At 40.2% G+C, this 27108-nt stretch overlaps 1 protein-coding gene across 8 annotated transcripts; it reads left to right on the top strand.

Moving 5' to 3' along the window:
* LOC137124181 (uncharacterized) lies at positions 1–27108 on the top strand. 8 transcript variants are annotated; one of them, XM_067498909.1, is made up of 13 exons: positions 1–296; positions 4327–4491; positions 4587–4707; positions 4797–4884; positions 5355–5442; positions 5536–5669; positions 6019–6214; positions 7299–7395; positions 7530–7608; positions 8626–11210; positions 19500–19557; positions 21373–21607; positions 21760–21880. In XM_067498909.1, exons 2-10 carry the CDS (start codon positions 4392–4394, stop codon positions 9634–9636), a joined length of 1914 nt encoding a protein of 637 aa, XP_067355010.1. In that variant the 5' UTR covers positions 1–296; positions 4327–4391; the 3' UTR covers positions 9637–11210; positions 19500–19557; positions 21373–21607; positions 21760–21880. The 8 variants fall into 8 exon arrangements, with proteins under 8 accessions (XP_067355010.1, XP_067355007.1, XP_067355011.1 ...); XM_067498906.1 differs by having other exon boundaries at positions 4257–4491; XM_067498910.1 differs by lacking the exon at positions 1–296 and adding an exon at positions 565–992.

Here is a 27108-nt window from a genome sequence, read left to right as displayed (position 1 = left end):
TATGGAAAGTGTCAGGCCAACGCTTTTACTCAACAGGTTTCCACCCAGTTGTTTCACACTTCTTGAAACACGGATTAAAAATTACCAAGATACTATGATCAGGGGGAAACCACACACCACAGGAGCAGTTTCTTTCTCTTTACCCGGAAAGTTTCACTCATCTAAAGTAGTAGTTTTAGATAGGAAACAAACATTTTCAGTACAGCCAGCGTGTAGAGACATGGGAACACTGGATTAACCATTTTAAATGTATTTGATGGACAGCGGGGAAAATGCTCTTAAAAGAACAACACTGGGTAAGTAAGTTATAATTTGAGTTCTCTTTAATCAACAACTGCTTCCTGATGTAGATCAAATTTTGTTTTACACTAATGAATGAATTAGACGGTGGTGGGAAATGCTGTGGTAGCAGTAGCGGCAATGATGGAGAGCATGATAGAGTTTGGCTTGGCGATACAAGTGTTTCTGAAGACACACTAGAGGTGGTTTTAGTGTTGACACGTGTGTGTGTGTCTGCGGATAAAGATAAGATGAGCCACAATCTGATTTTAGAACATTCTTCGTTTGATTGTTTTGCCAATATTCCTGATACCTTTTTTACCTTTAAATATAAATTTGGATCAGATCACTGTTTGTGTGACGACCTTTGTCTTTATAGCTTAATATTTACTTATTGCTCATCCTTTTAGTTGTTTAACGCAGAAGATAAAGATATTAAAGGTGGTTTACTATCGTGTGACAAATCAGATACCAGGTAAAATCAGGTAGCACTGGTTCAGTGACCGCAATTGCATAATTTCACTAGAAAGGACCACAAAGCAATGGTGAGTTACAAGTCACCAAACAGGGAAGGAAGTGCAATGACTTCTCCTGCTTATATTAATGGCTGGGAAGAAAGAGACTCAGTGTGTGAGTTCAGTCTCCGATAGAACTCAAGATGCCTCTGGAGGCGTAGCAGGGGAGAATAGAGAAGAAAGCAGGGATGAATGGGGGTGAGTAATCGGAGTGATGCGGTAAGAGGATGAATTAATATGGCAGGGATGGTTAATCAATCAAAACTGTATTTATATGGCACCTTTCATACACATAAATGCAATTCAAAGTGCTTTATAGACTAAAGTTGAAGGTTAATAAAAAGGTACCAAGCAAAGATAAAAGATAAAAATAATTAATAATTAATTATTAATAATCATTAGTTATTAATAATAATAGGGAAATTGACAAAAAGGCACAGGAAACGAGGGCAATAAGACATGAGAGCATGAGACTATAGGACAGTGAGACGAACGCACAAAAATAAAAGATACAAATAAATAGAAATTATAATCAATGAAAAATGATAACACAATAACACACAAGAAAAAAGAAAATAAGAGAAATTAAAGATCAGTTGATAAAGGCAGTCGTCCACGGACCACAGGGTGAGTGGTTCGATCCCCGACTCTCGCTATATGTCGAAGTGTCCCTGGGCAAGACACTGAACCCCTAACAGCCCTCTCCCCTCCCCAGCTGTGCAGTGCCGGTCCAAGCCCGGTAGAAATTGGGGAGGGTTGCGTCAGGAAGGGCATCCGGCGTAAAAACCTGTGCCAAATCAACATGCGGCCAATGATCCGCTGTGGCGTTTAGAAAAAAAAAATCAGACAAAAAGACTTTGTGTTTTTCTAAGATCCTCGGGCACCTGCTTGGAGCATAAAAGGGGAAGCTGTAAGAGGATGATGGATGAGAAACAGGTTGGAAAGGGTGTGGGTGATGACAAGACAAATGTAGCTAGATGGGTTGACTGGAAAGGTTTTATCTGAAAGGTGTCTTCTTCCTCAATCTGCTTCTCGTTTGTGGTGACGTGAGCAAACCTGTCAGTATGTTTAAGGGCATTGCTACTTTATTTCATGCAATTTGCGGAGGAGGAAATTAAGCTTGTGCATGTGCGTCCAAGGTGACTGAGATTCCTAAGACAGAACGTGGCATAAGTGCTTCTTCTTCAATTGTCCGAAAGAAAAACAACAACAACAGAAAGTCATGACTGTACACTGGAATGAATTTGAATGCATTTGATCTTTGGTCAACTGCAGGTTGACACGAATGCCTGTGATGTATATCAGCCTTTCACAATGAGCGTTTTTACAATGAATGAAACACTACTATCAGACACATTTTCAAAAAGTCAAAGTTGTACTGTGATAATGGTTTCATCATGGTATCTTTATAAAATCATCTAAGTGTGGTTTTGAAAAACTGACTCAAGAAAGTTGATGTGAAATCTTTCACATAGTAACCCCATCAAAGGGAGGGATTTGTGATGCTGTCAAACTAAGACATCCTGTATACACTGACACAAAGAAACACAAAGAAAAAGGCCCACGGTTGGTGGAAAGGAAGCTCGCTTTAAGTGGGATGGTTTATAGTAAAGGAATGGAAACTTAACCCGAATGGCAAATTAATAATAGTAGGATTTCAACTGGTACATCAGCAGAAAAGAAAAGAAAAGAAAAGAAAAGGGGGGGTTTAAAAAAAAAGTAAAGTTGTCGTCCTCCTTGATAAATTAATATCAAATAATAACTTTAAGTAATTTCTGATGAAGGAACATTTGTACTAGTCGCATGTGCTGTTGAGGGAATTACTTGTTATTAAAAACAATCTCTTTCTTGGAACAAAAAGGGGGGGGGGGGGGTTGGCTAGGAAGTGGTTTGTGTTCGTGTATGTGTGTGTGTTTAAGGTCTGTGTGTAATTTCCGTGCCCTCGTGTCTCACTGCAACGAAAAAAAGAAAGAGAGGACAGAGAGCAGAAGAGCACTATGAGAGCATAGCTAAGGGGGAAGCCCGAAGAGAACAGATACGTGTAAAGTGAAAAAAAAAAAAAAACACAGCAGCTTGACAACAGAAGAAAAACCATAAACAGATTACAACTGCCTCGTAAAGTGACACCCGGGTTCTCGATCTGTTAACGTGATTCAAAAGGGGGCTGTCTTCCTAGCGAGGTCTTTCCTATCAGTGGTCCATTGCGCAACATGACCAACTGAACCGGCCGCTTAGTAAGTGCTAAAAAAAAAACAAAAAAAACACTTAGAGGTTCAGTGTCTTCTGAGAGAGAGAGAGAAAAGAGAGAGAGACTGCTGTATAACAGGGACATATCGCTTTTCGAAGTGACATTTTACTTTAAAGCCACATATCAAGTGGTGCAATTGAGACATTTAGTGGGGACAGTTGCATAAGGCAGGTCAAACTAGGCCAAAATTGATGCAGCAGGGACTGTGATGGTCTCATTTGTAGTCCTACTCTGTTTACCAACAGACTGGACCATGGACTCTAGATGGACATGAGTGAGCCAGAACTAGCTGAGGTACATAGACTAAAAACTCTGCTCACTTCTTCTTGAGCCGCTTCCTGTCACTGTTACCCAGCATCCCTAGGTATATTTTACCTACAGCAAACAAAGACATGTTTCTTATGATGAAAATTTCCATTTTCATCAGTGGAAAACATAATTTTGTATCTTGAAGACACTGTGACCTATTAGTTATGACCTTAAGTTTTGCATGACACATACCATGACGCAATCGACATAGTATAGGACTCATGGAACTCATTACCACATAACCTGATAAGTTATTCAGAATGCAGGAAACTGTTCTGATAAGGTTAGATCTGGTTTTATCGCCAGCGTAGTCAATCCAGCTAATTCTCAGAGCCACGGAAGTAGAATGTGGCCCAAATCCAATTCATGTATTATCCCTTTACTCTTCACTTCACTTTTTAATTCTCCCTCAAAACATAGATTTAGGGGTTGAGGTATCTCCTCAAACAACCCTTCTAGACCCACATATGTCATCAGAGCCATTGGATGTTGTTCAGGAAATGCACGTAAACCATGCAACAACATTGAAATAAGGCAACTGCTTGGTTCACATAATTGTAAAAGGTCATTTAACAAAGATATAGTGATATGAAATACTTCCCTGCTTCTCCCTATCATTATTGTGATCATGCTAAACCAAGCGTTGGGACATTTTGTATGTTATAAAACCATTTGCATACTAATCAGAGTTTGGCTGGCCACAGAGATAACCAGAGGTTTTCTGAGGGTGGCTGTGGCCACCCCTAACCACTCTCCTTGGACACCAAATGTTGTGTGACAGAATCCGAAATAAACGTGGCTAAAACCGCAAAATATAAAAAACAAAAACAAAAAACAGAGCAATGTGTTGCATGTGCGATTCTTTCCATCACATGTCAACAGTCCATATATTTTCATCTTTGCAGGATGAAAAGAAAGAAGAAGCACTAACCTAAAGTGCAATCCATCTAACCTCCACATTTCTTGGTCACCTAGCTCTGAAAACCAGGACCATCTTGGTAGCTAGCGATCTCCCTCAAAGAAGACTGATGACTGAATAAATGGAGAGAAATAAGAAAACCCGGCTGCTGATTCTTCTTTTTGCTCTGCTTCATCTTTGCACTGTCAAAATGGATGACTGCCTCAGCCTCCCAGATAACGGTCAGTGATCTATTTAAAAATGTTATAGTTATTTTATAGTTAAGCATAGTCACATTCTTTCAATCATCCTTGTCATCTCGAATTATTTCTCACAGAGCTCAGCTGCTACACCGACTACAATCGTATCATCACTTGTGTGTGGAACAGCACGTATGTGTCTGAGCAGACAGAAGCTGAGTGCATGATAGATGCCACAAAGAAAGCAAAGTATATGAGGTAGGACTAACAAATATGTAATAACAATATATGCAAATATATCGACCCAAATGAATTCAGCAAAATAAAATGTAATATCGTTATTACAGTAAATTTACAAAGAAAACCTGCAAACTAGAGCCCATCTCCGAACCAGCATCGAAGAAGTGCTCCATGGACATTGGAAAACGCAAAGCTGTAAGTTTGAGAATCTCTATAGTAACCAAAATTTGTCTTTGCCCTTTTTTGTTTTCATAGGATTAATCTCATACGTGCTCATTTCACAATTTCAAATTACAGAGGAATAAATTCAGAGAACAAAGGGCCTAGAGAGAAGCAAGAAAAGCACAGAGCATTTTTGGAAAATACACTAGTGGGGTCTGACAATCCGGCTTCCTTTTATTGAAAACCAAACCGCAAAAACAAGTAGAGATGCATTATCACATAGACATGAACAATATTGATCTGGATATGTGTGGAATCAATCACGTTCTAAAAATTTACGTATTGTTTTATTCTCCCTATCTACTAGCCAGACTCAAGGTTGTTGACTGGGTCTTTTAACAAATAATCACATATCAAAAAAATCTAGATTTATATCTTATTTATTTTTATATTGTTGTTTTATGAATGTTTTCTAAGATGATCATTCTTTTTTTTTGTCTCAGTTTTATGAAAATGATTTTTGGACAATAGAGCTGAAATGTAACTCCATGAACCAAAGTTTAAAAATGGACTTCAGGCCAGTTTGTAACAGTGAGTATAATGAATCATCCAAAACTCTTTGTGACTTACCTTACGAGATCTTTGTGGTTCCCTAAAACAAACTGTGTTTCTGTGACCCTGCAGTAAAGCTGAATCCTTCAGGAATCCCACATATCAACTTCACCACTGTGTCCTGGTCCACCCAAGATGGGCGGCTTAGTTCACTTAAATTTTTCAGGTCCCACCTACAGTGGAAGCAACAGGACCAGTCATGGAGTGTGTGTATATACTATATTTGTGTCTTGGTTTGTTCCTGAATAAATACACTGTTGCCCATTAAATTGGAATAGAATATTATTTACCTCTTCTCATAAAATTATTATGACAATGTGATTTATTCTTAATAGAGAAAGATGTATAGCTTCTCAAAACGTTATTAATCAATCTCTTCTAAACTTATCACAGTCAAATTTAAACCACAATTAACCTAAAAGAGGAAAGTGTCTGAAAAACAAACAGTGTATGTTAATGTTTTTTAGAAATAACTGCTGGAGAGCGTCAGTGTTAAATATATATTTTAAACGATCTGAGTGTTAAACATGCACACATTTGTGTCTCGTTTTGCAGGATCCTTCTGTGCAGGACAAAATCAAAGAATGTACATCAAGCTGTGAAGCAGAGCTGGACCCAGATTTGTTTATTCTAGGGGAGACGTACGAGGCACGAACACGAATGAAAGCCACAATTGGCAAGTCAACCTGGAGTGAATGGAGCCCCACTACAACATGGGTGTCAACCATAGGAAAAACCAAACCACCAACAGGTAAATCAGCAAAACAAACATACATACACAAATCAGCCATAACCAGGTTATAATTTCTCAGTTTGTAGGTTGAAACTGTCAGAAAGGTGATTATTCTACTCTCTGTTTAAACAGAGAAAACATCTATTCTTCTAATGCGTCCCAGGACGACTCCACTCCCCACTTTGACCTCAATAATTAAGCTACCAATAATTACAGCCCTGTGAAAGTAGAATTCATGGCAGAGCTACAGTATTGGAGTTCATTCAAATGTCTGTTAGCCTGACATACTTTGGTCTGTCTGTGAGCTGGTTGGTTATCCAGGACACTAGTCACGAGTCCACTCTGATCCCCCTCAATTTGTCTTGTAGCATAAAGGGCTGAATTGGTGTTAAAGGCACTCGAAAAGTCCAGAAACAGAATCTTGTGTATGGGCTGCGTGCAGGAGGAGGAGAATGGCATCTTCTATGCCAATGTTAGCACGCTACGCAAACTGCAGTGGGTCCTAAGGATGTTGCACCTGGGGCCTAAGGAGGTTGAGGGAGCGCCGCTCTACTGTCTTCATTAAATGAGAACCGGTCCATAGTCATTCAGCTTGCCAGGCTGGTTCTTTCTTGGCACTGGAATAATGCAGGATATCCACCAAAGAGTGGGCGCTCCCCCTAATTTCAGGCTTAGTGTTAAGACATGTTGGAGGGGCTCCCCCAGTTCAGCTGCAGTGGATTGATTGTCGAGTCTTTTGCCACCTTAACGCTTCAATATGTAACGTTTTGGAATCAATCTAGCTGTAGCATGAAACTTGAAATCAATCCACCCAAATATGGATCCTGTGTCAACGTCCATGGGAGCGACCTTCTCTGATTGGTTAGAGTCAAAAACCTTTAGATGGTGGTAAAAATACTGTAGGTTTGCTATATACTGGCCTAGTCATACTTACCATCATTCGGGAAAATGGAACAAATCATCACTGTCTTCTTTACTATAGGACATTCACCTTTTCTGAGACAGCGATGGCATAAAGTCATAACACGGTGCAGTGAAATAGTATGGTTGTGTTAAACCTGTCTGTTCTCTAATGTGACATGCTCTGTCCCGTCTTTGACAGAAACTGCTCGTCATGTTTTGGGCATGATCGTCGCTGGCACTGTGACATTTGCATTGCTTCTGGCTGCCGTACTCTTTAAGACTGACAAAACCACCTGGTAAGCAGACAACCCCCAACCCCCACCCCCCCCTCACTAAAACCTCCAAGAACTCTGTGTCTGCAAAATCAACCGTAATTCTGCTCCTTTCTATTCAAGAGACTCAGTCCAAACATTGTCTTTCTATCTTTAAGGGTTTACATAGTAAAGAGGATCAGAGGTCCGCCCATACCAAACCCAGCAGGCTCTTTCCTGAAGCATGTCGACTTCCAGGTGAGCCTATTAAATATTCTTGTTTTAATGTGTCGCAGCATAGTTTTATTAAGGACATGATGACTGTGTCCTGTAAAAATGTCAAAGATCAAATGATGAAACATATATGTAAAGAAATGAGCCGAAAGGGACAATCCGCACACACGTTGATGTACCATTTAATCTTACCATGTTAGAATCGAATAGCTTATTTACACATTTAGCACACACATGACATTTAAGGAATAAAAAAAAAAAAAAAAGTTCCATCATGCTGAGGGGGAGCGCCCTCTTCAAAACGAGCAAAACCTTTGACTTTACCCGCAGGTATCAGATCTGTTATCTATATAAAAACGTTAGTCAGAGCAGATTTAAAGATAACACGACACACGTAGCAATGAAAGCAGAAAAACCCGGTGGGATGTGAAACCAGACAGAACTTTGGAAATGTTTTTATAATAGCCCTATATATATATATATATATATTTAAAAATAATAAAATAACAAAATATATATATAAAATGGGGGAAATTCTTGCGCATATTTAAAGCAGTGGTAAACAACAGAGAGACTTTACACACTTTCGCTTCTCTCTACAAGGCTCCTCGACCCTGCAGCGTCTCTAACTGCATGTACTGTCAGGTTTTAGTGAACATCGACGCATGCAAAGCCATCATTCAGTGGAAGGCGCTCTTTAAAACACTGGCAGGGCAAGTGATGTCAACTTTAACAACCTCGCTCCTCGGAATACTCATACAGTACAGGAAAAGGTTTGGGTTTCGTCGAACATTAAAGCGACGCGTTTCTGGGGGAAATCTAGAAAGGAAGTGTCTAGTTTCTCATGCAAATACAAGAAGATGTGCATGTGATATGTATATGTGCTCAGTGACGACAATGAAGATTCTTCTTCTCACATGTATCAAAGAGGCCAAAAGACAGCGGAGAAGATAACTGTTATTTAGCTTTAGGTGCAAATGGAATTAAAAATCTTTCCAATTCCTCTTCTCACACTTCCACCTTTGACCTTTTCCCTTCCAGAGCGGGCTGAGCCCTCACTTCACCAGCCAAACCTTTCACTCCCTTATGAAACCAGTGGAAATCATGCCTGTGGAGGTGACCTCCCCTGTGGATGCTGTCACACCCAAGAAAGAGGCAGCCCTGCTAGAGAAGATAAGACGTGAAAGCGGCTCTGGGTCAAGCAGCTCCAGCTTCTCCAACCCCAATTACTCCCCGCTGTGTCGGCTTCCTCCCATTTCCTCGCTCACTGCGGGGAATCTGCAGCCCTGTGCTTCTGATACACCTTATGGACCTGTTGGTATTCAATGCAAAAGTGAAAATGAAGAACAGAATAAGGAGGAAGAAAGAAGGAAGGAAATTGAGATCTTGGAGTTGCTTTCCAAAGGCGGTGAAAGCAGTGGGACGGTGCAGGTCATTTCAGACTATGAGAAAGTGGAGAAGCTCCAGATCGAGCACATGGGGCTCCTGAGTCTAGATCCATGTGTGACCAGGGCTGAAGAAATCAGTGAGGAAAGCCTGGAGGATGACACCTCCAATGTGAATGATAGCTATGATAAGGAACCTGAGGACAAGGAGAATGAGGAGGAGGAGGATCAGATGGTGAAAGCTAAACACTTTCACGCACTGTTTGGAGGCACTGGAGGTGTTTTTGGGAAAGGCTCCATTCAGATTTGCTCTGATTATGAGCGAGTCCAGAAGCTGAAGGTTGAGCCTGAACTTCCCAGCGTGGATTCAGGTGTTGGCAGTGGAGGTGAGGAGCAGGTGAGTCAGGAGGAGAGTCCAGATGATGTTGACAAATCAACAGAATCCACCAGGTTCCTGTTTCCTTCTCCTTCCTGTCCTTCACCATCCTCTTTGCCTTCATCACTTTCCCCGAAGTTCCTCCGGCCAGGTTTGAGTCCAGTTGTGCTACCACTGCCTGCTCATTTTCTGGGGAGGACTGGCTTGATGTCAACACCCAGGTCAGTGGAGCCCTCTAGTGATGGATATATGCCTGTGAAAATGGAACAGAGTGAGACGCCTCTTCAGTAGCTTTTCTTTGCAATGTATAATGTGGCCTGTGCGGGTTGAATGACACCTATACATTACATGTTGTAGTGTTTGCTCCGAAATCAACAACTGAGGGAAGGAGGAAATGTAATGAATATAATTTTAATAATTGATTATTATTATTATTATGAAGTAATTATTTCACATACTTATTTATCTATTTATCATTTGCTCATTGAGCGTTTCCAGAGACTAAGTTGTCCTGACAATGTCTACCTGTTTTTTGCTGGTTGTATATTTCGGTGTTTCCAGCTGCATTTGGCAATGAGTGTCGTGCTATTAAACTGAAGATCCATCCATCCATTATCTGTGACCACTTATCCTATTGTAGGGTTGAGGGGGGGCTTGATCCTGTCCAGCTTAATGGTTGCTTTTTTGTTTGAAAATGTTCAGATACTATTTCATTCTAGTCTAGTGGTTCAATCTAGTATTTCACTGATTAGTATCATTATTAGTAAAACATGAAACCTGGTTTTGCAGGCTGATTCAAAGGTGCACTTCGAATTGGACTGATAGACTTTGCACCTGAGTAAATCAGCACTTACCTTTCCTTTCATGATAAGATATCCACCAGTGAAAGAAATGGTTCAGTAAAAAAAAAAAAAAAATCAACTGAAACTAAATGTCAGCATTGTTGTTGCTTTAAATGAATCCTCACCATTAAAAACAGTTTAGACACAGATATGATCTTTCAGTAGTTTCTCAATGGGCAAATCGTTAAAATACACCTTTTGTTTTCTGTGCTATCAGAATTGGTACGAAGAATAAATTTTTTTTTTTTACATTTGAAGAAATAAGCAACCACATACTTGCAACAGCTTAACTGGAAGGCCAACTCGTGGAAGAGCTGTGGTGGTCAACGCTTCAGTTTCTCAGTAACTGAGGTCTCTGTGGTACTGTGAACTCAAAGCTTTACGAAATGCAGTTCCTCGAACTTAGTTTTTTTTTCTAGTACCCTTGAATCTTGGTCATTTCCTAATGTGCAGTGCGAATGTTGGGACCTTATATACGCCAATGTTTGGACCTCGAAACTATGTTTGCCCCAATGTGCCAGGATAGGCCTGCAACCAACAAAGAGTCTGAATATTTTTGTAGATGATATCATTCAGTTACCATTTGTAAAAGTATGTTGGCACTACAGGTTATTGCATTTGGTCTGGGCATTTCATCTGTTTATAGGGAACTGTACACTGCAGTTAAATGCAGGGTGTAACATTGTGATACCACTGTTTTCTTTATGCTGCTGTGATCCATGTTTGGTTTCTTCAGGAATTCAGCCAGTGTGACGTGTAATGTAAAAATAAACGTGAGTTGCAAGGCGAGTTAACATGCAGTTTAAAATACAATAATAACATGAACTGAAACAAAAAAAGGAAATGACACTTTTATTCATCCTTCCTCATTCTACAACTGACCACTAGTTGAAGTGAAGTTATTTCGACTTAAATATTCTCATTTCCATGTGTCATACACTTACCACAAAGAGGAGTCAGCCTGACAATCAAACTGTGCCGTTCCAGCCTGAGGGATTAGCCACGTTGTCCAGACCCGAACTGGTGAGTGAGTTGATCTGATGAAGAGATTATTTCTATTATCTCACTGGCACAGTGGAAGTAGCAGGGTTTTAATAATTATGTTCATAAACCATCTGGTAAAAAATTAGGAATCACATCTCTTTTTTTTTTTCTTTTTTTTTTCTTTTGGAGAAACTGGTAGTGGTTATGACTCCAAATATCAATTTTTTTGTCCTTTCGGCGTATCCTGTGAGTTCAGGGGTCGGGGATCATCATCACATGCAGATCGTTGTGTAGAAACTGGTTTGGGCAGTTTTTACACTGGATGCCCTTCCTGACACAACCTTCCCCAATTTGCCCAACTACTGGGCACAGCTGGGGAGGGGAACGGGCTGCTAGGGGTCGTCAGGGTCCTGCCCAGAGACACTTTGACATATACTTTGACTGAGCTACAGCCACCATCAAACGATCATGTCATAAAAATAGACCCAAACAATGACATAATTAATCAATTATTATTAATTACATCTGTGGACTGTGTTTAATAGGCTGCTGCTTGTGATGTCTGATTGGTCTAAAGATATGATTTCATTGTCTTTAAATTTACAAAGCCTTTACTGAGTTGTTGTTTTCTTGTGCCAAAAACACTATATTTAACCTTTATGAACAAAAAGACACCTCACCCCTGGTCATCGTAGCTGTCATTCACATGGAAATAATGACGTGACAGCTGCTGTTGCCACAGCGGTTTCATTTACAAAGTTGAAACTTGATTCACAATTCTTACAAAGAATCAAGTCAGCAGAGCAACTTAGTCATAAACCTGCATAGTCTTCTGCTAAAAGGGCTGATGTAATTCAACTTTGTTGAACAAATGATTGTTAAGATGGCTAAATTAGTTTTGGATTTTACCACTGGGAGGAGCCAAAACACAAACAAATGTTCTATATCCCACTGATGCTTAAACCAGAGATCCTGCAACAGGATTTATTTTTGGAAGTGGTTCCTTTTACTTTAGTTTTATTTAAGCCACTGGGAGAGAGGGTCTCCTGTGTTGTTCTGTGGAGTCTCTGGCTGAAAGTGCTCCTCTGTGAGGCCAGCACGCCGTGGAGAGGGTGGGAGGGATTGTTCAGGATTGAGAGGAGTTTGGACAACATTCTCCTCTCAGCCACAAAGTGCAGAGGGTCCAGCTCCTCCCCCTGAACAGAACCAGCCCTCCTCATCAGTTTGTCCAGTCTGTTACTGTCTGCCACTTTCATACTGTTGCCCCAGCAGAACGCAGCATAGACGATGGAGCTGGCTACCGAGGGACCAAGGGTCCTATCTCCCTCTGAAGACCCTTTTCCGCTGATTTGCAGCTACATTAGGCGATTGTCGGGGTGTCTTGAAGCTCCCCATTTAGATCATGTACTTTCTGAGGATGTGAGTGTTCACATAAAGTAAGAGTTTCACTGTAATTAGTCACTTCCCTTCCTGATGATAACAGGAATCCAGGAGGTTATTAACACAGTCTCTTTAGCAGCTGTGGAAAGCACAGCAGAAAGGATTAGCTCCTGAATTTCCATGTCAGAGCTTAAACACAGCCCACCAACATAAATAATTAACCCTGGCTCGTCTGTTATTTCAGCTGCTTTTCTTTCAGCTCCCACCACTCTTCCCTTAGACGGGGCTCTCAGGGCGCTTTGAATGCTCTGGACTTTGACTGTAATTCTTTCATTGCCACCACCACTCAGAGTGCTGCAGGGCACATGGATGTTAATGGCCACTTGTCTGTCATCCACCTCCCATTTGCTAACATTCACAACATTGTGCTTTGCCATCCGCTTTCATCAAAGTCTCAGTTCTACCCCTTCCGAAGTTGACATCACCCGAGCAAGTGTGGAATCCCTACAATGGTGCCAGCTCTGAAACCGACATGCAGTTTAATCGCATCACTATTTCCACAGCGGCCTATAAGCTCCTTACTTGTGTAGGAGCCGCGCAGCACTTGAAGCAGCAAGTGCCCCAGATAAGGGTTTCAAAGTAGTAACTCAGCAGTCTCTGTGTCTTGGTTTCACCTGCAGTCCCTGGATTCATGCTCTCTCTTATTCTGTGATGGGAACTCCATCCATCCATCCATCCATTATCTGTCACCGCTTATCGTCTATCCTTTGTAGGGTCCCCGGGGGGCTGGAGCTGCAAAGTGAGAGTATATTTCCTTCCCCACAGAGACTGGATGGCTCGAAGCAGAGTCTGCGGTTGTACCAGTCGTCTTTCATCTTTATTTAGTACATAACCTCACCTAACACTGATGTTTCCGTGCCTGGTCTTAATCAAACTGGTGTCTTTGCACAGTTTAAATCCCATGGTTTTAAGGGGTTTAGAGTAAAAAAACGAGGGTAAAACTGGCCACCGTTTTGTAGTAGCTTTCTGCGCCATGGGCAAGCTGACCAGCAGTTACATTACATAACAGTAAGGGGCCAGCACATCTTTGCGGGAGAACAAACACAATAAATCCCACTGCTTAGCAAGTGAAGTTCATCAGAAATCAGTCATGACAAGTCCAGTCAAATGTAAGTACTTGAAAATGGAAACCACAGGCCAAATAACGCTGCAGACTGCATCACAGTTCACTGTCTTCCAGTCAGTGACACATCTGACATGCATGGTAAGAAAAAAAGTTCGTGTGACTGGATGACGTCGGTGGAAACCAATACTAGAGTGGTTCTCTAAAATTCCATACTAAACTAATGCTACTACATTTCAAGGGTATTTGAATATGTAGTTTGAAAAAGCACATGTGATAGTAACACGTTTAGAGCTAATGGCTGACTCAGACTTTCTAGTCTGCAAGTAACTAACACAGTGAATGTAACATGATCAGCAGTAAATAGGGAACGGAAAGAGTAAAACAGGCCAACAAGAAAAGAACGAGCCAACCAGAGAACAGGGGTTTTTACCCGCTGGTTTCACACTAAAACGTGGATTTCATATCAATAAGGTACTTCGGTCAGGGGAAACCACATTACCACCAAATTTTTTTTAACTTCTCTGTGCTCGGAAAGTTTTCTATAAGTCATTGTAGACAGACTTGTTTTAGAGAGCTGCCAGAACATGGAGTCATAGAAACGGCTGATAAATATTTTTTTAAAGTAAATGATAAGACGGTGTCATGAAAGGGGACGCTCTCTCCAGAGAACGGGACTGGAAAGGTAAGTTCTTATTTGACATAACTTTGATCAAGAGCTGTTTCCTGATGTAGATCAAGCTTCTGTTTTCACTATAATGAATGTGGTGGGAAATGATGCTTTACCAGTAGTGATAACGTTTATCAGGAAGACGATAAAGTTTGGCCAGTTTATCAGATGTTTCTAAAGGCTATACTAGAAATGATTTTAGTGAATAATTGTGTGTGTGTGTGTGTGTTTGTCTTACAGTTACAGATAATGGCATAAGTCATGATGATAGTGAAACAGTAATAAATACAGACTTCTGCTCATTAAGACAGCTGTGTATAAATGAATTATATTGATGATTGAAAAAGGTCAATTTGCAGACATTGAATATATGCTCGTTGTGTTTGGACAAGTAATAAAAGTCCCAGTTTGGTGAACCTTTCGAGGCGACATGAAATCATTCATCGTATCAAAGTGAGAGCCAGGGATTTATATCCCTGTCAAGCCTTGACATCCTGCCATGTGCACATTCTTAGTTTTTTAAATAAAGAGACAGGGATGATACCATGAAAGACAAAGACAACGGCTCCTATTTAAGGGGGAGGAAGTGTTTGAAAATGAGAGATGTGGTTTATATGGTAAGGTGGAGGAAGTGAGAGAAAAGAGGACTGTGGAGGAGGAGAAAGCAGAGAGAGAGAAAGAGACCCAGAAAAGAGACCCTGGGTAAGGGGTGCAGTTGTTTTTCATATTTTAAAGCGCTGCATCCAATAGTCTTGATCACATCTGATGTGACACTCTGCTCGTGTCACTAGAGGAAAAACTGTGAGACACTTGTTGGGTTACAACATCAGAATCATGACTGATTGTACCAAAAGGCTCATGGCGTTCGACCCACTAAGAGCTGACTGAAAAAAATGACAAGCCCACACTTATTTTCTGTCAATCAGTCATGTTTCTGACTCCTACGTGATACATGCTGCTGCTGCTGCAACTAATTTCTCCACCAACATCTCGTATGCAACAAAGCCAAGAACCACTTTTAAGCCTATCTCAACATTTGACATGCTTAACCTGTCTTGCCTTAGCTCTTTGGAACAGGAGACTTGGGTGTATTAAATACATATATATATGTTGCAGCTTTGTTGATTCCCTGGCAAAACTATCTTAATGTAACACACTGTGACTCAAAACAGACCTGTAGTGAAACAATGCGTGTGTGTTAGTTTAGGTTTCTTTGTGACATAAATCAAGGAAGTCTAGTTTGAGGAACAGATCCATGAGTTGACAGGGGTTTTGTAGTGTCAACATTTACATAAATCAGGAAGTATTTAGTAGGAAGATTCAGAAATCCAGTGTTCACTTTATAAATCTACCAGTAATTTGTGTTTCCATGTGACTGATGAACCACTGCAGTGTCAGATGAACCTGCTCTGTGCTGTGGCAAAACCTGAGGTAGGATTAACTATTTACTCCCCATTGACCCCTGTGGGTTTTGCTTCTTCACAAGTGGATTTAATGTTGCACAAGTCTGGTGAGATGATGTGTGGCTTAGAGTTGACATTGAGTTGTAGGTGACTAATGTGCTGGTGGCTGTTGATGATCCTGTGGACATGCCTTAACTCAATGCCTTAACTTAATTCAAACAGAAATCATCTTTGACATCATGTTAGTTGACTTTGTTGGACAACCTCATCAGGAAAATGTTTGACAAAAAAAGAAGTCAAAATAGGAAAATCACACTTGATGGACAGTAATTGAGTTTTTTTCGTTCTTATTGGAAACAACTGTAGCTTTCTGGGAAGAAAAAAAGGGGTTAGGAAGTGGTTTGTGTTTGTGTGTGTGTGTGTGTATTTAGTTTGCATACTTTGTGGTTATTTCTGTGCCCGTGTCTCTCTGTTACAAAAAAGAAAAAAAAGAAAAAGACTGTCAGTTTATCGTTTCAATGGGGAACACAGTAGGGGGAAGTCCGAATGTCAAAGAAGGCAGATAAATATAAACTGAGCAAAAACACTCCTTGTTGAAAAAGGTTAGAAAGCAGTTTAGAGAGCAGACAGTGCTTTGTGAAGTGATACTAGACTTTCATTATCTGTTGATGTGATAAGCGCTCCCTTCCAAAGAAGGTTTTGCCCATTATCAGTTGATGATTGTACAATGTGGTCAATTGCAGCTGAGCCACTCAAGTCTGTACTGGTCATTTACAAAATGCTAAGTACAAGCCTTAATTTGGGAAAGTTGCCAGACTTTACTTTACCTCCTAACCTCATGACTTGATTAGACAGTATAAAAGAGGTTCTTACAACACAGACTCTGGAGTTTTATGACTTTGGAAAGCTGGTTTCCTCACCACAGCACATTAATCCCTGGGAAACCACAAAAATTTTACAAGACTGAGAAAACACCATACCAAGATAGTGGGTTACATTGAATGTACCTCATCGCAATTACCAGAAGAATGGAGTTTACAGAATTGTTGAAATATGTATTTTCACCCCGTGAGGAAATAGATGCTAAGGACAGCTGCCATTCAGGGTCCTACTACTAAGAGTTTAGTGTCTTGTCAAAGAACACTACAGGTCTGGCTTGGAGGAGCTGTGAATCGAACCACTGTGGCTTTACCAGCTGAGCCCCCTTTTAGCATCTAGTGTCAAGGCAGCCGTCCACAGACCCCAGGTTCAGGGGTTCAACTCTTTACTACTTCTCTAAGTGTCATAGCACAAGACACTGGATGACTAGTTTCTCCCGGTGGGGGAGGTGAGCACTTGAATGGCAGCAACATTGTAAAGTCCTATATAAGCAGCCTGGTTTAGAATTTAGAATGTACCACCTTTTAAAAAGACGTTTGTTACAAATGCAACATATAAAGTTATGCAATTAAGAGGTGCACTAACATTTAGTTGGGGCAAATGCAGGAAGCAGAATAAACTAGGCCAAACTGGTTGCAGCTGGGATGTTCTCAACTCCTTATTTGGCTGAAGCTCCAACCTCCAATGCGCTTCAGTTTTCAGTGGTGCGACTTGATTGTGAATGTGTTGAATTTGTGAGAATTTCTAAGTTCCCCGTTGGACATTTTAACTGGAACATTCCCTGAAGTCAGATGTCCAACTTGGAAAGTTGGCGCAGGCCTGCCTCCACCTGGCTGCAACCAACTTGCAACCAATTTATTCATGCCTTCACTCAAAACCTCTCCATGGCTACAGAAGTGTTTTCACAACGTGGGGAGAACTCTCCGTGCCTAGTAAAGTGACTTTTCGATAAGCTGAATTGGTGCATTGCTCCTTTAAGTGCATAACAAAAGTTTATATGACTCTCAGTGCAAGTGTCATTTACATTACATTACATATTTGTCCATTTACAGACAAAATCACGTGTTCGCACAGTCTACAGTCCCTTTTATAATTACACAGACAGTTATTCCAAAGCATGTCAGTTTGTGGAAGACATTCACCTTTAATATGGAGGCATGTTCAGCATGAAGTAACCTCAAGAAACCCCTGGGTCAACAGCTTAACCACTGTTGTAAACCAGTTTACAATGTGTATAAACTGTGGCTAACCAATACGCAATTTCTTCTCAATGCCTTGTTATCGTTAAATAACTCAAGGTGAAAGTGACTCTACTTTCAGTTAAACTGACAAACAGGCACCGAGCTTTCACTCGGCTGAACGCACACAAAAATACACCCACATCAAACATCTTCTGGGGTATCGAGTGTGTATCGGGTGTCTATTACAGCAAACTGTGATTGCTTTACACATAATTCGTGTTTCACTCATCAGTCAGACTAAAAATCCGGCTTTTAGATATGACGACTGTTGTGAAGATCACACTAAGACCAGGTTTCTTCATAAACGATACTAAGGGGCCCATTGGAACCCTGTAAGAGATGTTCCCTCTTTGTTTTGGCTGTCAAAATATCTCTAATGTGAAACAACATCCATAGTCTGTACAAAAACTGTATCTAAAACTAACGTGCAGCTTAGACTGATTTACTTGAATTGAAGGAATTGATTAGTTGGTTGGTCACTTGACTACTGTCTGAGGACAGACTTGAACATTTGCAACTACAACAAATTGAAACTAGCACAGACTTTGGCTTTGCTTTTTTTTTCTGCATTTTTTGCATTGTATTAACTTAAAAGCAGTTATTACACACGACGACTTCCAGTTAACTGACACATTTGCTTATTTCCTATATGCATTGCAACAGTTTTATGATTATCACATGGTGAGCCAACATGCAATTAGATTAATGTCATTTTAAGAACAGGAACATTTGGGTTCTCGGAAAAAAAAAAAAAAAAACACTCTGACCTTTATTAAACCACATAAACAGGTCACCCGGTAGTGAGCTGAAACCTGTGCTGTCCCCTTTAAGTGGAATTGATAAAACTAAAACGGATATATGTGGTAGTTGTATACACTACAAATGTTATGCGCACTGCAAAAAAGAAAAGTTTGCTTTAGTACAAATGGGACCTTACAACCACAAAACATGTTCTTTCTTTGTCTGTGCAGAGTGAAAGTTAGTTTTCACATTTAGGGGTGTAGGTGGTTTTAAGTTGGTTTGCAGTGGCCTGTAATAACCACAAATCCTACCTGAAACACGCACACACACATTTATTTTTCATCCTGTTTTTGTCAGCTTTTAAATGTCAGTGTGGTTCATTTGCAAAAGCAACCACCGTTCAGTGTGTATCTTTTGAAAATGGTAAAACATGGAAAAAAGAGAGACAAATTTCACTTTTATATGCGTGCAGAGTAGCTACATGCAACAGCTTGCAGGGAAGTTTTGAGAGCAATTAAATGATAATGGGGAATAAGAACTGCAGTATCAAAACAGAAGTTGCCATTTTGTGTAGCTCTGTGTTGTTGAAGTCATTGAAACATGCACAAAGCTAGTGTTGCTTTTAAAATAATTTACTATTTATTAGACAACGGAAGCTGAAACTAGAAAACCGCCACTGGGTGTTAATGTAAAAAAAAAAAAAAAATGACATCTGTTTGCACACCTACTGCGGGGGTGGATAAAAAAAAATGCTACACATAAGACTCATCTTGATTCTTGATTACATTTATAAGCACTGACCTGAAACATTATCATCTCTGCCTTCTCTTCACGAGGTAATTTGTCATTTCCTCTCTGAGCTAAAACTTTGTCTGGTTTTTCTCCTACAAGGTAACAAATGGACTACGGCCAACACGTTGAAGCAGGTACTAAGTAGCTTCACCAACAGGTAAGACATTCAAGAAAAATGTGTAAAAGTCTATGCACAACTCTTGTGTCATGTTTCATTTATTTATTTTTTTGCAAAGAACAAGTGAGACGTGATCACATGTTGTTGTCAGGTGGCAAGAGAGGATGTGATACCTGAGCAGGCAGGCAGCTGTTGTAGGGACATTTTCCTGGCATAATGACTGTATTGTTACTGAGGATATTATGAAATGAATGCTCTTTTGTAGGTTGTTCAGTTTCATTCCACATCATTTGGTTTGCAGAACTTTAAGCCCACATAAGTCAAGCTGGGGGTTTTCGTCAGTAGATCAGTTGTTGAGGTTGTTGGTCTTTTTGACGTCACCTTTTTCTGCACCACCAAGTGGAATGGAAAATTATTTTAGTTATTTGGACAGTGGTGAAGGTTTGCTGTGAGTTTAAACAATTGATGCTGTGCATGTTTCCTCATCTGCCGTTTGACTGATGAAAAACTGTAAACATGACACTGCGTGGGTGATGTTCCACCGTCTCACAGCTAGAAGGTGCATGCACGACTCTACACAGGTTAAGTGGTTAGAGATAATGTAGGGATGGATGGATCAGGTTCCAATGCATTTACCAACAGACAGATTTGCAAGAATCTGATTAGCAGACAATGCTCTGGACTCTCAAAGCACAGACTTTAGTTTGACTCCATACCCACGGTTGTTTTCTAGTTAAGGCAACAAAAGCATGTTGGTTAAGGTTAGAGAAAGGTTGTGGTTTTGTGTGAGGGATATTGTCGTGTGAGGTTACTCTTAAATGTTTCTCTAGCAAACGTTGACAAACTGGATGTTTTACTGTAAGAGTGGACGCTTTGGTGGGAAGGAAACCATCGTAGTTCCTCTGACTGGATGCACTTCAAGTGCAAATAGTTTTGGAACGCTTAACTGATCTTGCATATCTACAAATTTGCAACTTGCTATTTACATTAGACGCAACATCCTCATTCCGCTAATCAAATTTTTAACCTGGTTTCTATTAGCACAAGTAAAAGAATAGAAAAGCAAACTCTTTGCCTTCTAATAATGAACAATAGTTATTGTTTTTCTTATCAAAGCTTTTTTGAATGTTGGGCCAGGATGTTTTACTTCCTCGCTTACATTTTGGTGGCCTTCTGCATCTGTTTTTTTTATTAAAGCTGCCATTTGTAGTCTTGGGGGTGACAGGATACATAGTGTCTGGTCTGAAGGAGTAAGATGATGGATGTTGGGTTGTGAGCTTTGTTATAAAGAGAGTTTACGAAACTCCAACCATAAAATACAACCAAACTACCCCCTAAAGTGTTTGACCTCCACTTCCTTTACCTCCCACGTTGCAACAATTAGTGATGATGAGTGCAATTAGAGGTGAAACAGAGTTTTAATTAGAGTTGACAGCCAGCCAGTTTTTGGAATAAATGATGTGGAGCAGCACTCTTGATCCCACCTGGCGGTATAATAATTTCAGTTCGTCAATCGGTGACATAAAAGATAAAATACGCAATTTATTGCATTGTCACTGTATCACATTCGGTACGTCTTGTAGTTCCCAAATGAAACCTGGGAAAGTTTAACAAGTTTTTACAAGAAGTGGACCCTGAACTGAAACATGATCTGAAACACTTCTGTCTCTGTTTATCTGGTCACTTGGTGTCGCTTGTTGTTTTTATCTACTGTTTCATCTCTTGGGTGTGGATGTGCAACACATTTAAAAATACTTTTTTTCAAAAACCACAAAATGAAGAAACAGAGCAACGTGTAGCATGTGTCTTCCTTTCCATCACTTGTCAGCAGTCTGTATATTTTTAACTTTGCAGGATGAAAAGAAAGAAGCACTAACCCAAAGTACAATCCATCAAACCTCCACATCTCTCAGTAACCCAGCTCTGAAAACCAAGACCATCTTGGTAGTTTGAGATCTCCTTCAAAGAAGAAGACTGATAACTGAATAAATGGAGAGAAATAAGAAACCCCAGCTGCTGATTCTTCTTTTTGCTCTGCTTCATCTTTCCACTGTCAAAATGGATGAATGCCTCAGCCTCCCAGATAACGGTCAGTGATCTATTTAAAAATGTTATAGTTATTCTAAGAAGCATAGTTCATTTAAAGACCTGTCATTACTTGAGACTAGACACACAGTAACCACAAAAACAATCTTTCAATCATCCTTTTCATATCGTCTCATCTCGAATTATTTCTCACAGACCTCAGCTGCTACACCGACTACAATCGTATCATCACTTGTGTGTGGAACAGCACGTATGTGTCTGAGCAGACAGAAGCTGAGTGCATGATAGATGCCAAAAAGAATACAAAGTGGATCGGGTTAGACTAACAAATATGTAATAACAATATATGCAAATATATCGACTCAAATGAGTTCAGCAAAATAAAATAAAATGTTGTTTTCCCAGTAAATATGCTCACAGAACCTGTAAACTGGAGCCCATTGACATCTCCAAACCAGCACTGAAGAAGTGCGACATGGACCTTAACAAATGTGACGCTGTGAGTATAAGAATCTCTGCAGATATCAAGTATTTGTCTTTGACCCTGTTTTTATAAGACCAACATTATACGCAATGACATTTCAAATTAGAGAGGAAAAAGGAAAATCTGCCATGCTGGCATTTCGCCTAGAGAAAAGAGAAGAGAGCAGATCTGAGAAGATCTCTGCTGCTCATTTCTGTCTGTGACTGTGACATTACAATCAGAAGCTGGTTAGCAGAGATGCTACGACTAAACCGTACGACTAACTTTGTTCAAAGGTAACGCAGTCTGACAATTGGCGCTTTCGAAAACAAAGTGTTAAAGGGCGACTTCGCCAAATTTCAACATGCTCTCTATGGCTTTAGATTGGGGTGTTTACACTTCCGTCTGACTTCCCTATATGAAAATATTTCTCTGCGTCTAGCTGGAAAAACTCATCATTGGGAGTTCAAATGATGTCATCTGGGCGAGTACAGGAAAAAGCAGATTGACCATGATTACAAATTCCATTGTTTGAGCAACAAGATGTAATAATCTGAACGGAAGGTTCCTGCAAGTGATGTCATATCGAGCCGTACTGATATGCAACTCACAGATCTGTAGAGAGATATCATGATATAGGGAAGTCATTGGGAAGTTTATGTACATGTACTAGCCAAACTAGAACCAAAAGAAGCAAGTTTAAAATCAGGGAAGGCGTCCTTCACGGCCTTTTACCCAACAGTGGCAGCACTGTGCATGGCTAAGTAAGCTGTCGTATAACCTCCCATAAAGCCACAAAATGCTTCACGTTTTTCTGTATAAGATCTAATGTACTGAGTGAAGTGTTTTTTTCCTTTGGACAGAGTCAGTGTTGCAAGAATGTCACAGTTCCTGCACAAATGGAGATGTTATTTCCTTTATATTGTTATTTTATGAATGTTTTCTAAGATAAATATTCTTTTCTTAGTTTCAGTCGTTTGAAACGTGGACAATAGAGCTGAAATGTAAGTCCATGAACCAAAGTTTAAAAATGGACTTCAAGCCGTTTTGTAACAGTGAGTATAATGAATCATCCAAAACTCTTTGTGACTTACCTTACGAGATCTTTGTGGTTCCCTAAAACAAACTGTGTTTCTGTGATCCTGCAGTAAAGATGAATCCTTCCGGAATCCCACATATCAACTTCACCACTGTGTCCTGGTCCACCAAAGATGACCGGCGTAGTTCACTTAAATTTTTCAGGTCCCACCTACAGTGGAAGCAACAGGACCACTCATGGAGTGTGTGTATATATCTGTGTCTTTGATTGTACCTGAATAAGTGTGTCTATAGTTTTAGGAATAAGTGCTGGAGAGCGTCAGTGTTAAATATATATTTTAAATGATCTGTGCCTTTCACTTTCAAAAATATGGACAACATAGAAAATCAGAGTGTTAAACATGCACACATGTGTTTCTTGTATTGCAGGATCCCTCTGTGCGGGAAAAAATCAAAGAATGTACATCGAGCTGTGAAACAGAGCTGGACCCAGATTATTTTATTCTAGGGGAGACGTACGAGGCACGAACACGAAAGAAAGCCACAATTGGCAAGTCAACCTGGAGTGAATGGAGCCCCATTACAACATGGGTGTCAACCATAGGAAAAACCAAACCACCAACAGGTAAATCAGCAAATACAAACAAGCTGGACAGATCATCACTGTCTGGATTAGCCGACTGTAGAAACAAGATCATTGTAGATGCGAGTTATCATAATATGCTACATACTCTGTCCTTTTGTCAGAAACCGCTGGGGGTGTTTTGGGCATGATCATCGCTGGCACTGTGTCAGTAACATTGTTTGTTGCTGTCATACTCATTAAGCATAACAAAACCACCTGGTAAGCAGACAAACACCCTCCCCCCCCCTAAAAAACAACTTCTGTGTCACTGTCACTTGTATTGCAAAATCATCTTAAATTTTGCTCATTGCTATGCAAGAGTTTCCTTTCTTCAAAAACTCGGTTCAAAGATTGTGTTTCTATCGTTAAGGGTTTACATAGTAGCGAAAATCAAAGGTCCGCCCCTGCCGAACCCAGCAAGCTCCTTCCTGAAGGATGGAAATTTTCAGGTGAGTCTAATAAATACTCTTGTTTTAAATTGTTTCCGCATTTTTTTTAAATTAAAGACACAGACTTGATCATATGCATAAGATGCACTGAAATATCTTATATATATATATATGACATAAATATCATTATTAACATGCTAGCTATGAGGAATTATTTATACATTTAGCATTTAAATGTAATCATAAGCATGATCATTTTTGGTAAAGCTGAGGGGAAGTACATAGTTGTCTTGGATACAAGAGATCAGATCAGATAATGTTAAAGGTTTTGCAGTTTGTTTGTTTTTTTGGTGTTGTTAAAGTTAGTGCGGCTTTAAAAAGGCAAAGAGCATGATGTGGAACACAATGCACAGACTGTGTAGGATGTGACACCATCAGCCATTTGACCTTTCTGATTAAAAAGGACAAAAAACAGCATGAGAATAAAACCACAGTAAAATAAGCCGCTAAATATTGTTTCGCGTTGCAAACGTTTTTTCAGATGCAAATGAAATTTCTTTACTGACCCTCCCACCTTTTCCTTTAATTTTTTCCCTTCCAGAGTGGGGTGAGCTTGTACTTCACGGATAAAAAATGTCTCTCTTTTATGAATCAAGTGGAAATCATGCCTGTGGAGTTGACCTCCCATGTTGATGCTGTCACACCCAAGCTAGATGCAGCCCTGCTAGAGAAGATAAGACATGAAAGTGGCTCTGGGTCAAGCAACTCCAGCTTCACCAACCCCAGCTACTCACACCTGTGTCCTGCAGCTCCCATTTCCTCGCTCACTGCGGGGAATCTGCAGCCCTGTGCTTCTGATACACCTTATGGACCTGTTGGTATTCAATGCAAAAGTGAAAATGAAGAACAGAATAAGGAGGAAGAAAGAAGGAAGGAAATTGAGATCTTGGAGTTGCTTTCCAAAGGCGTTGAAAGCAGTGGGACGGTGCAGGTCATTTCAGACTATGAGAAAGTGGAGAAGGTCCAGATCGAGCGCATGAGGCTCCAGAGTCTAGATTCAGGTGTATGCAGTGCGGAAGAGGTCAGTGAGGAAAGCCTGGAACCAGACAGCATCAATGTGAATGATAGCTATGATAAGGAACCTGAGGACAAGGAGAATGAGGAGGAGGAGGATCAGATGGTGAAAGCTAAAAACTTTCACGCACTGTTTGGAGGCACTGGAGGTATTTTTGGGAAAGGCTCCATTCAGATTTGCTCTGATTATGAGCGAGTCCAGAAGCTGCAGGATGAGAGCCCTGAACTTCCCAGCGTGGATTCAGGTGTTGGCAGCGGAGCTGAGGAGCAGGTGAGTCAGGAGGAGAGTCCGGATGATGTTGACAAATCAACAGAATCCACCAGGTTCCTGTTTCCTTCTCCTTCCTGTCCTTCACCATCCTCTTTGCCTTCATCACTTCCCCAGAAGTTCCTCTGGCCAGGTTTGAGTCCAGTTGTGCTACCACTGCCTGCTCATTTTCTGGGGAGGACTGGTTTGATGTCAACATCCAGGTCAGTGGAGCCCTCTAGTGATGGATACATGCCCGTGCAAAGGGAACAGAGTTAGACGTCTCTTTCACGCAACGTATAATGTATAATTTCGCATGTGCGATGTGTTTGTTAGCTATACAGTCAGTTAACAGATATTTGGTAAATGGTGTCATTACATCACATCATATTTATGTCAGCGCTGCCGCGTCACAGGTTTCCTCACACAGTACAAAAACATGAACGTTAGGTTAATTGGTGACTGTAAATTAGCCGTAGATGTCTCTCTGTGCTGGCCACAGAGACAGATTGGAGACCTGTCCGGGCTGGTCCATGGCTTTCGGACAGATGACGAATGGATCTTTATTTTTTTCTTAAGTATTTTTACATGTAGTACATGTTGCCTTTCAAATCAGTCTTCCTCTCCTGTTTTATTGTTGTGTTTCTAAATGTACTGACATTTGCTTATTGCTCCATGCTGTGGAAACAAGACGTAGATTACCGTGATTAAAACATCACTGCCTTTTTTTTTTTTTCATAGATGTGTACGGCAGCTATATATATTTCTTTTTTTTTTATTTTGAAGTTTATGTGTTTTTTGTTTCTTAAATAAATATAAATGTTCGAGATGACACATTTCATCACTTGTTGCCTGCTCTGAATATACTGTATTATGCCAAATGTATAAATGTAAACTTGTTGGGAGTATTTTTGAATAGTATTTGGGAGTAAATGTTAGTATTTGTGCAAAAAAAAACTATTATCTAGTTATACTTGCAATTTTGGTGGAGATGCATTGACTGATATCAAAAAACATTATTATTTTTTTACCTGCTTACAGCCTCTATTTTGGAAATAAAAACCATCTTGTCTTGTCTTCCCCAAGGACACTTCTGATTCTGTCTTACAGCACAGACCCATGTGGTGATCTTGCACATTTTTATTTAAACCTCCGCTGCTTCATTCTCAAATACCTCTTTAATGTCGTTTCGGACGCAACAAAAAGTATGTCTACACCGTTAATGATCTGCTTAACCGCTTTGACAACACATACCTGACTGCTTTAGACGGCTCCGTTTCCTTTGAGTAGAGACTCATTGCCACTTTCAGATCTTATCCCTGGGATCAATAATAACATTGGTTGCATGACAATGTGGACAGGCTGAACGCAGGTAAAAAAAAAAAAAAAACCCACCAAGCTTAAGGTCCCACCTCGTTAACAACAAGGAACAAATGATGTCAGTCTGTAAACACTCGACAACATTACTTGGGCCCCTTAGTAACTCAGTATTTTCATTTGCAAAATATTGCTGAACTTTGTGGCTTCATTACACTGGCATCCTGTTAATTTTTAGAATAGAGACTTTTTTGCAAAAGCCTTTTTCATTAATGCACATGTGTGTATTTATGTATGTTGTATGTATTGTGTATCCATGCAAATGCTTCATAATCCTTTATGAATGTTAAAGATTTTATAATCCTTTAAATAAAGTTTTACTTATTTATTT

Source organism: Channa argus, chromosome 3 (assembly GCF_033026475.1).
Source record: "Channa argus isolate prfri chromosome 3, Channa argus male v1.0, whole genome shotgun sequence".
NCBI classification, from domain to species: domain Eukaryota; kingdom Metazoa; phylum Chordata; class Actinopteri; order Anabantiformes; family Channidae; genus Channa; species Channa argus.
Note: the sequence above shows the minus strand (reverse complement) of the source record. Positions and strands in the feature narration are given on the sequence as shown.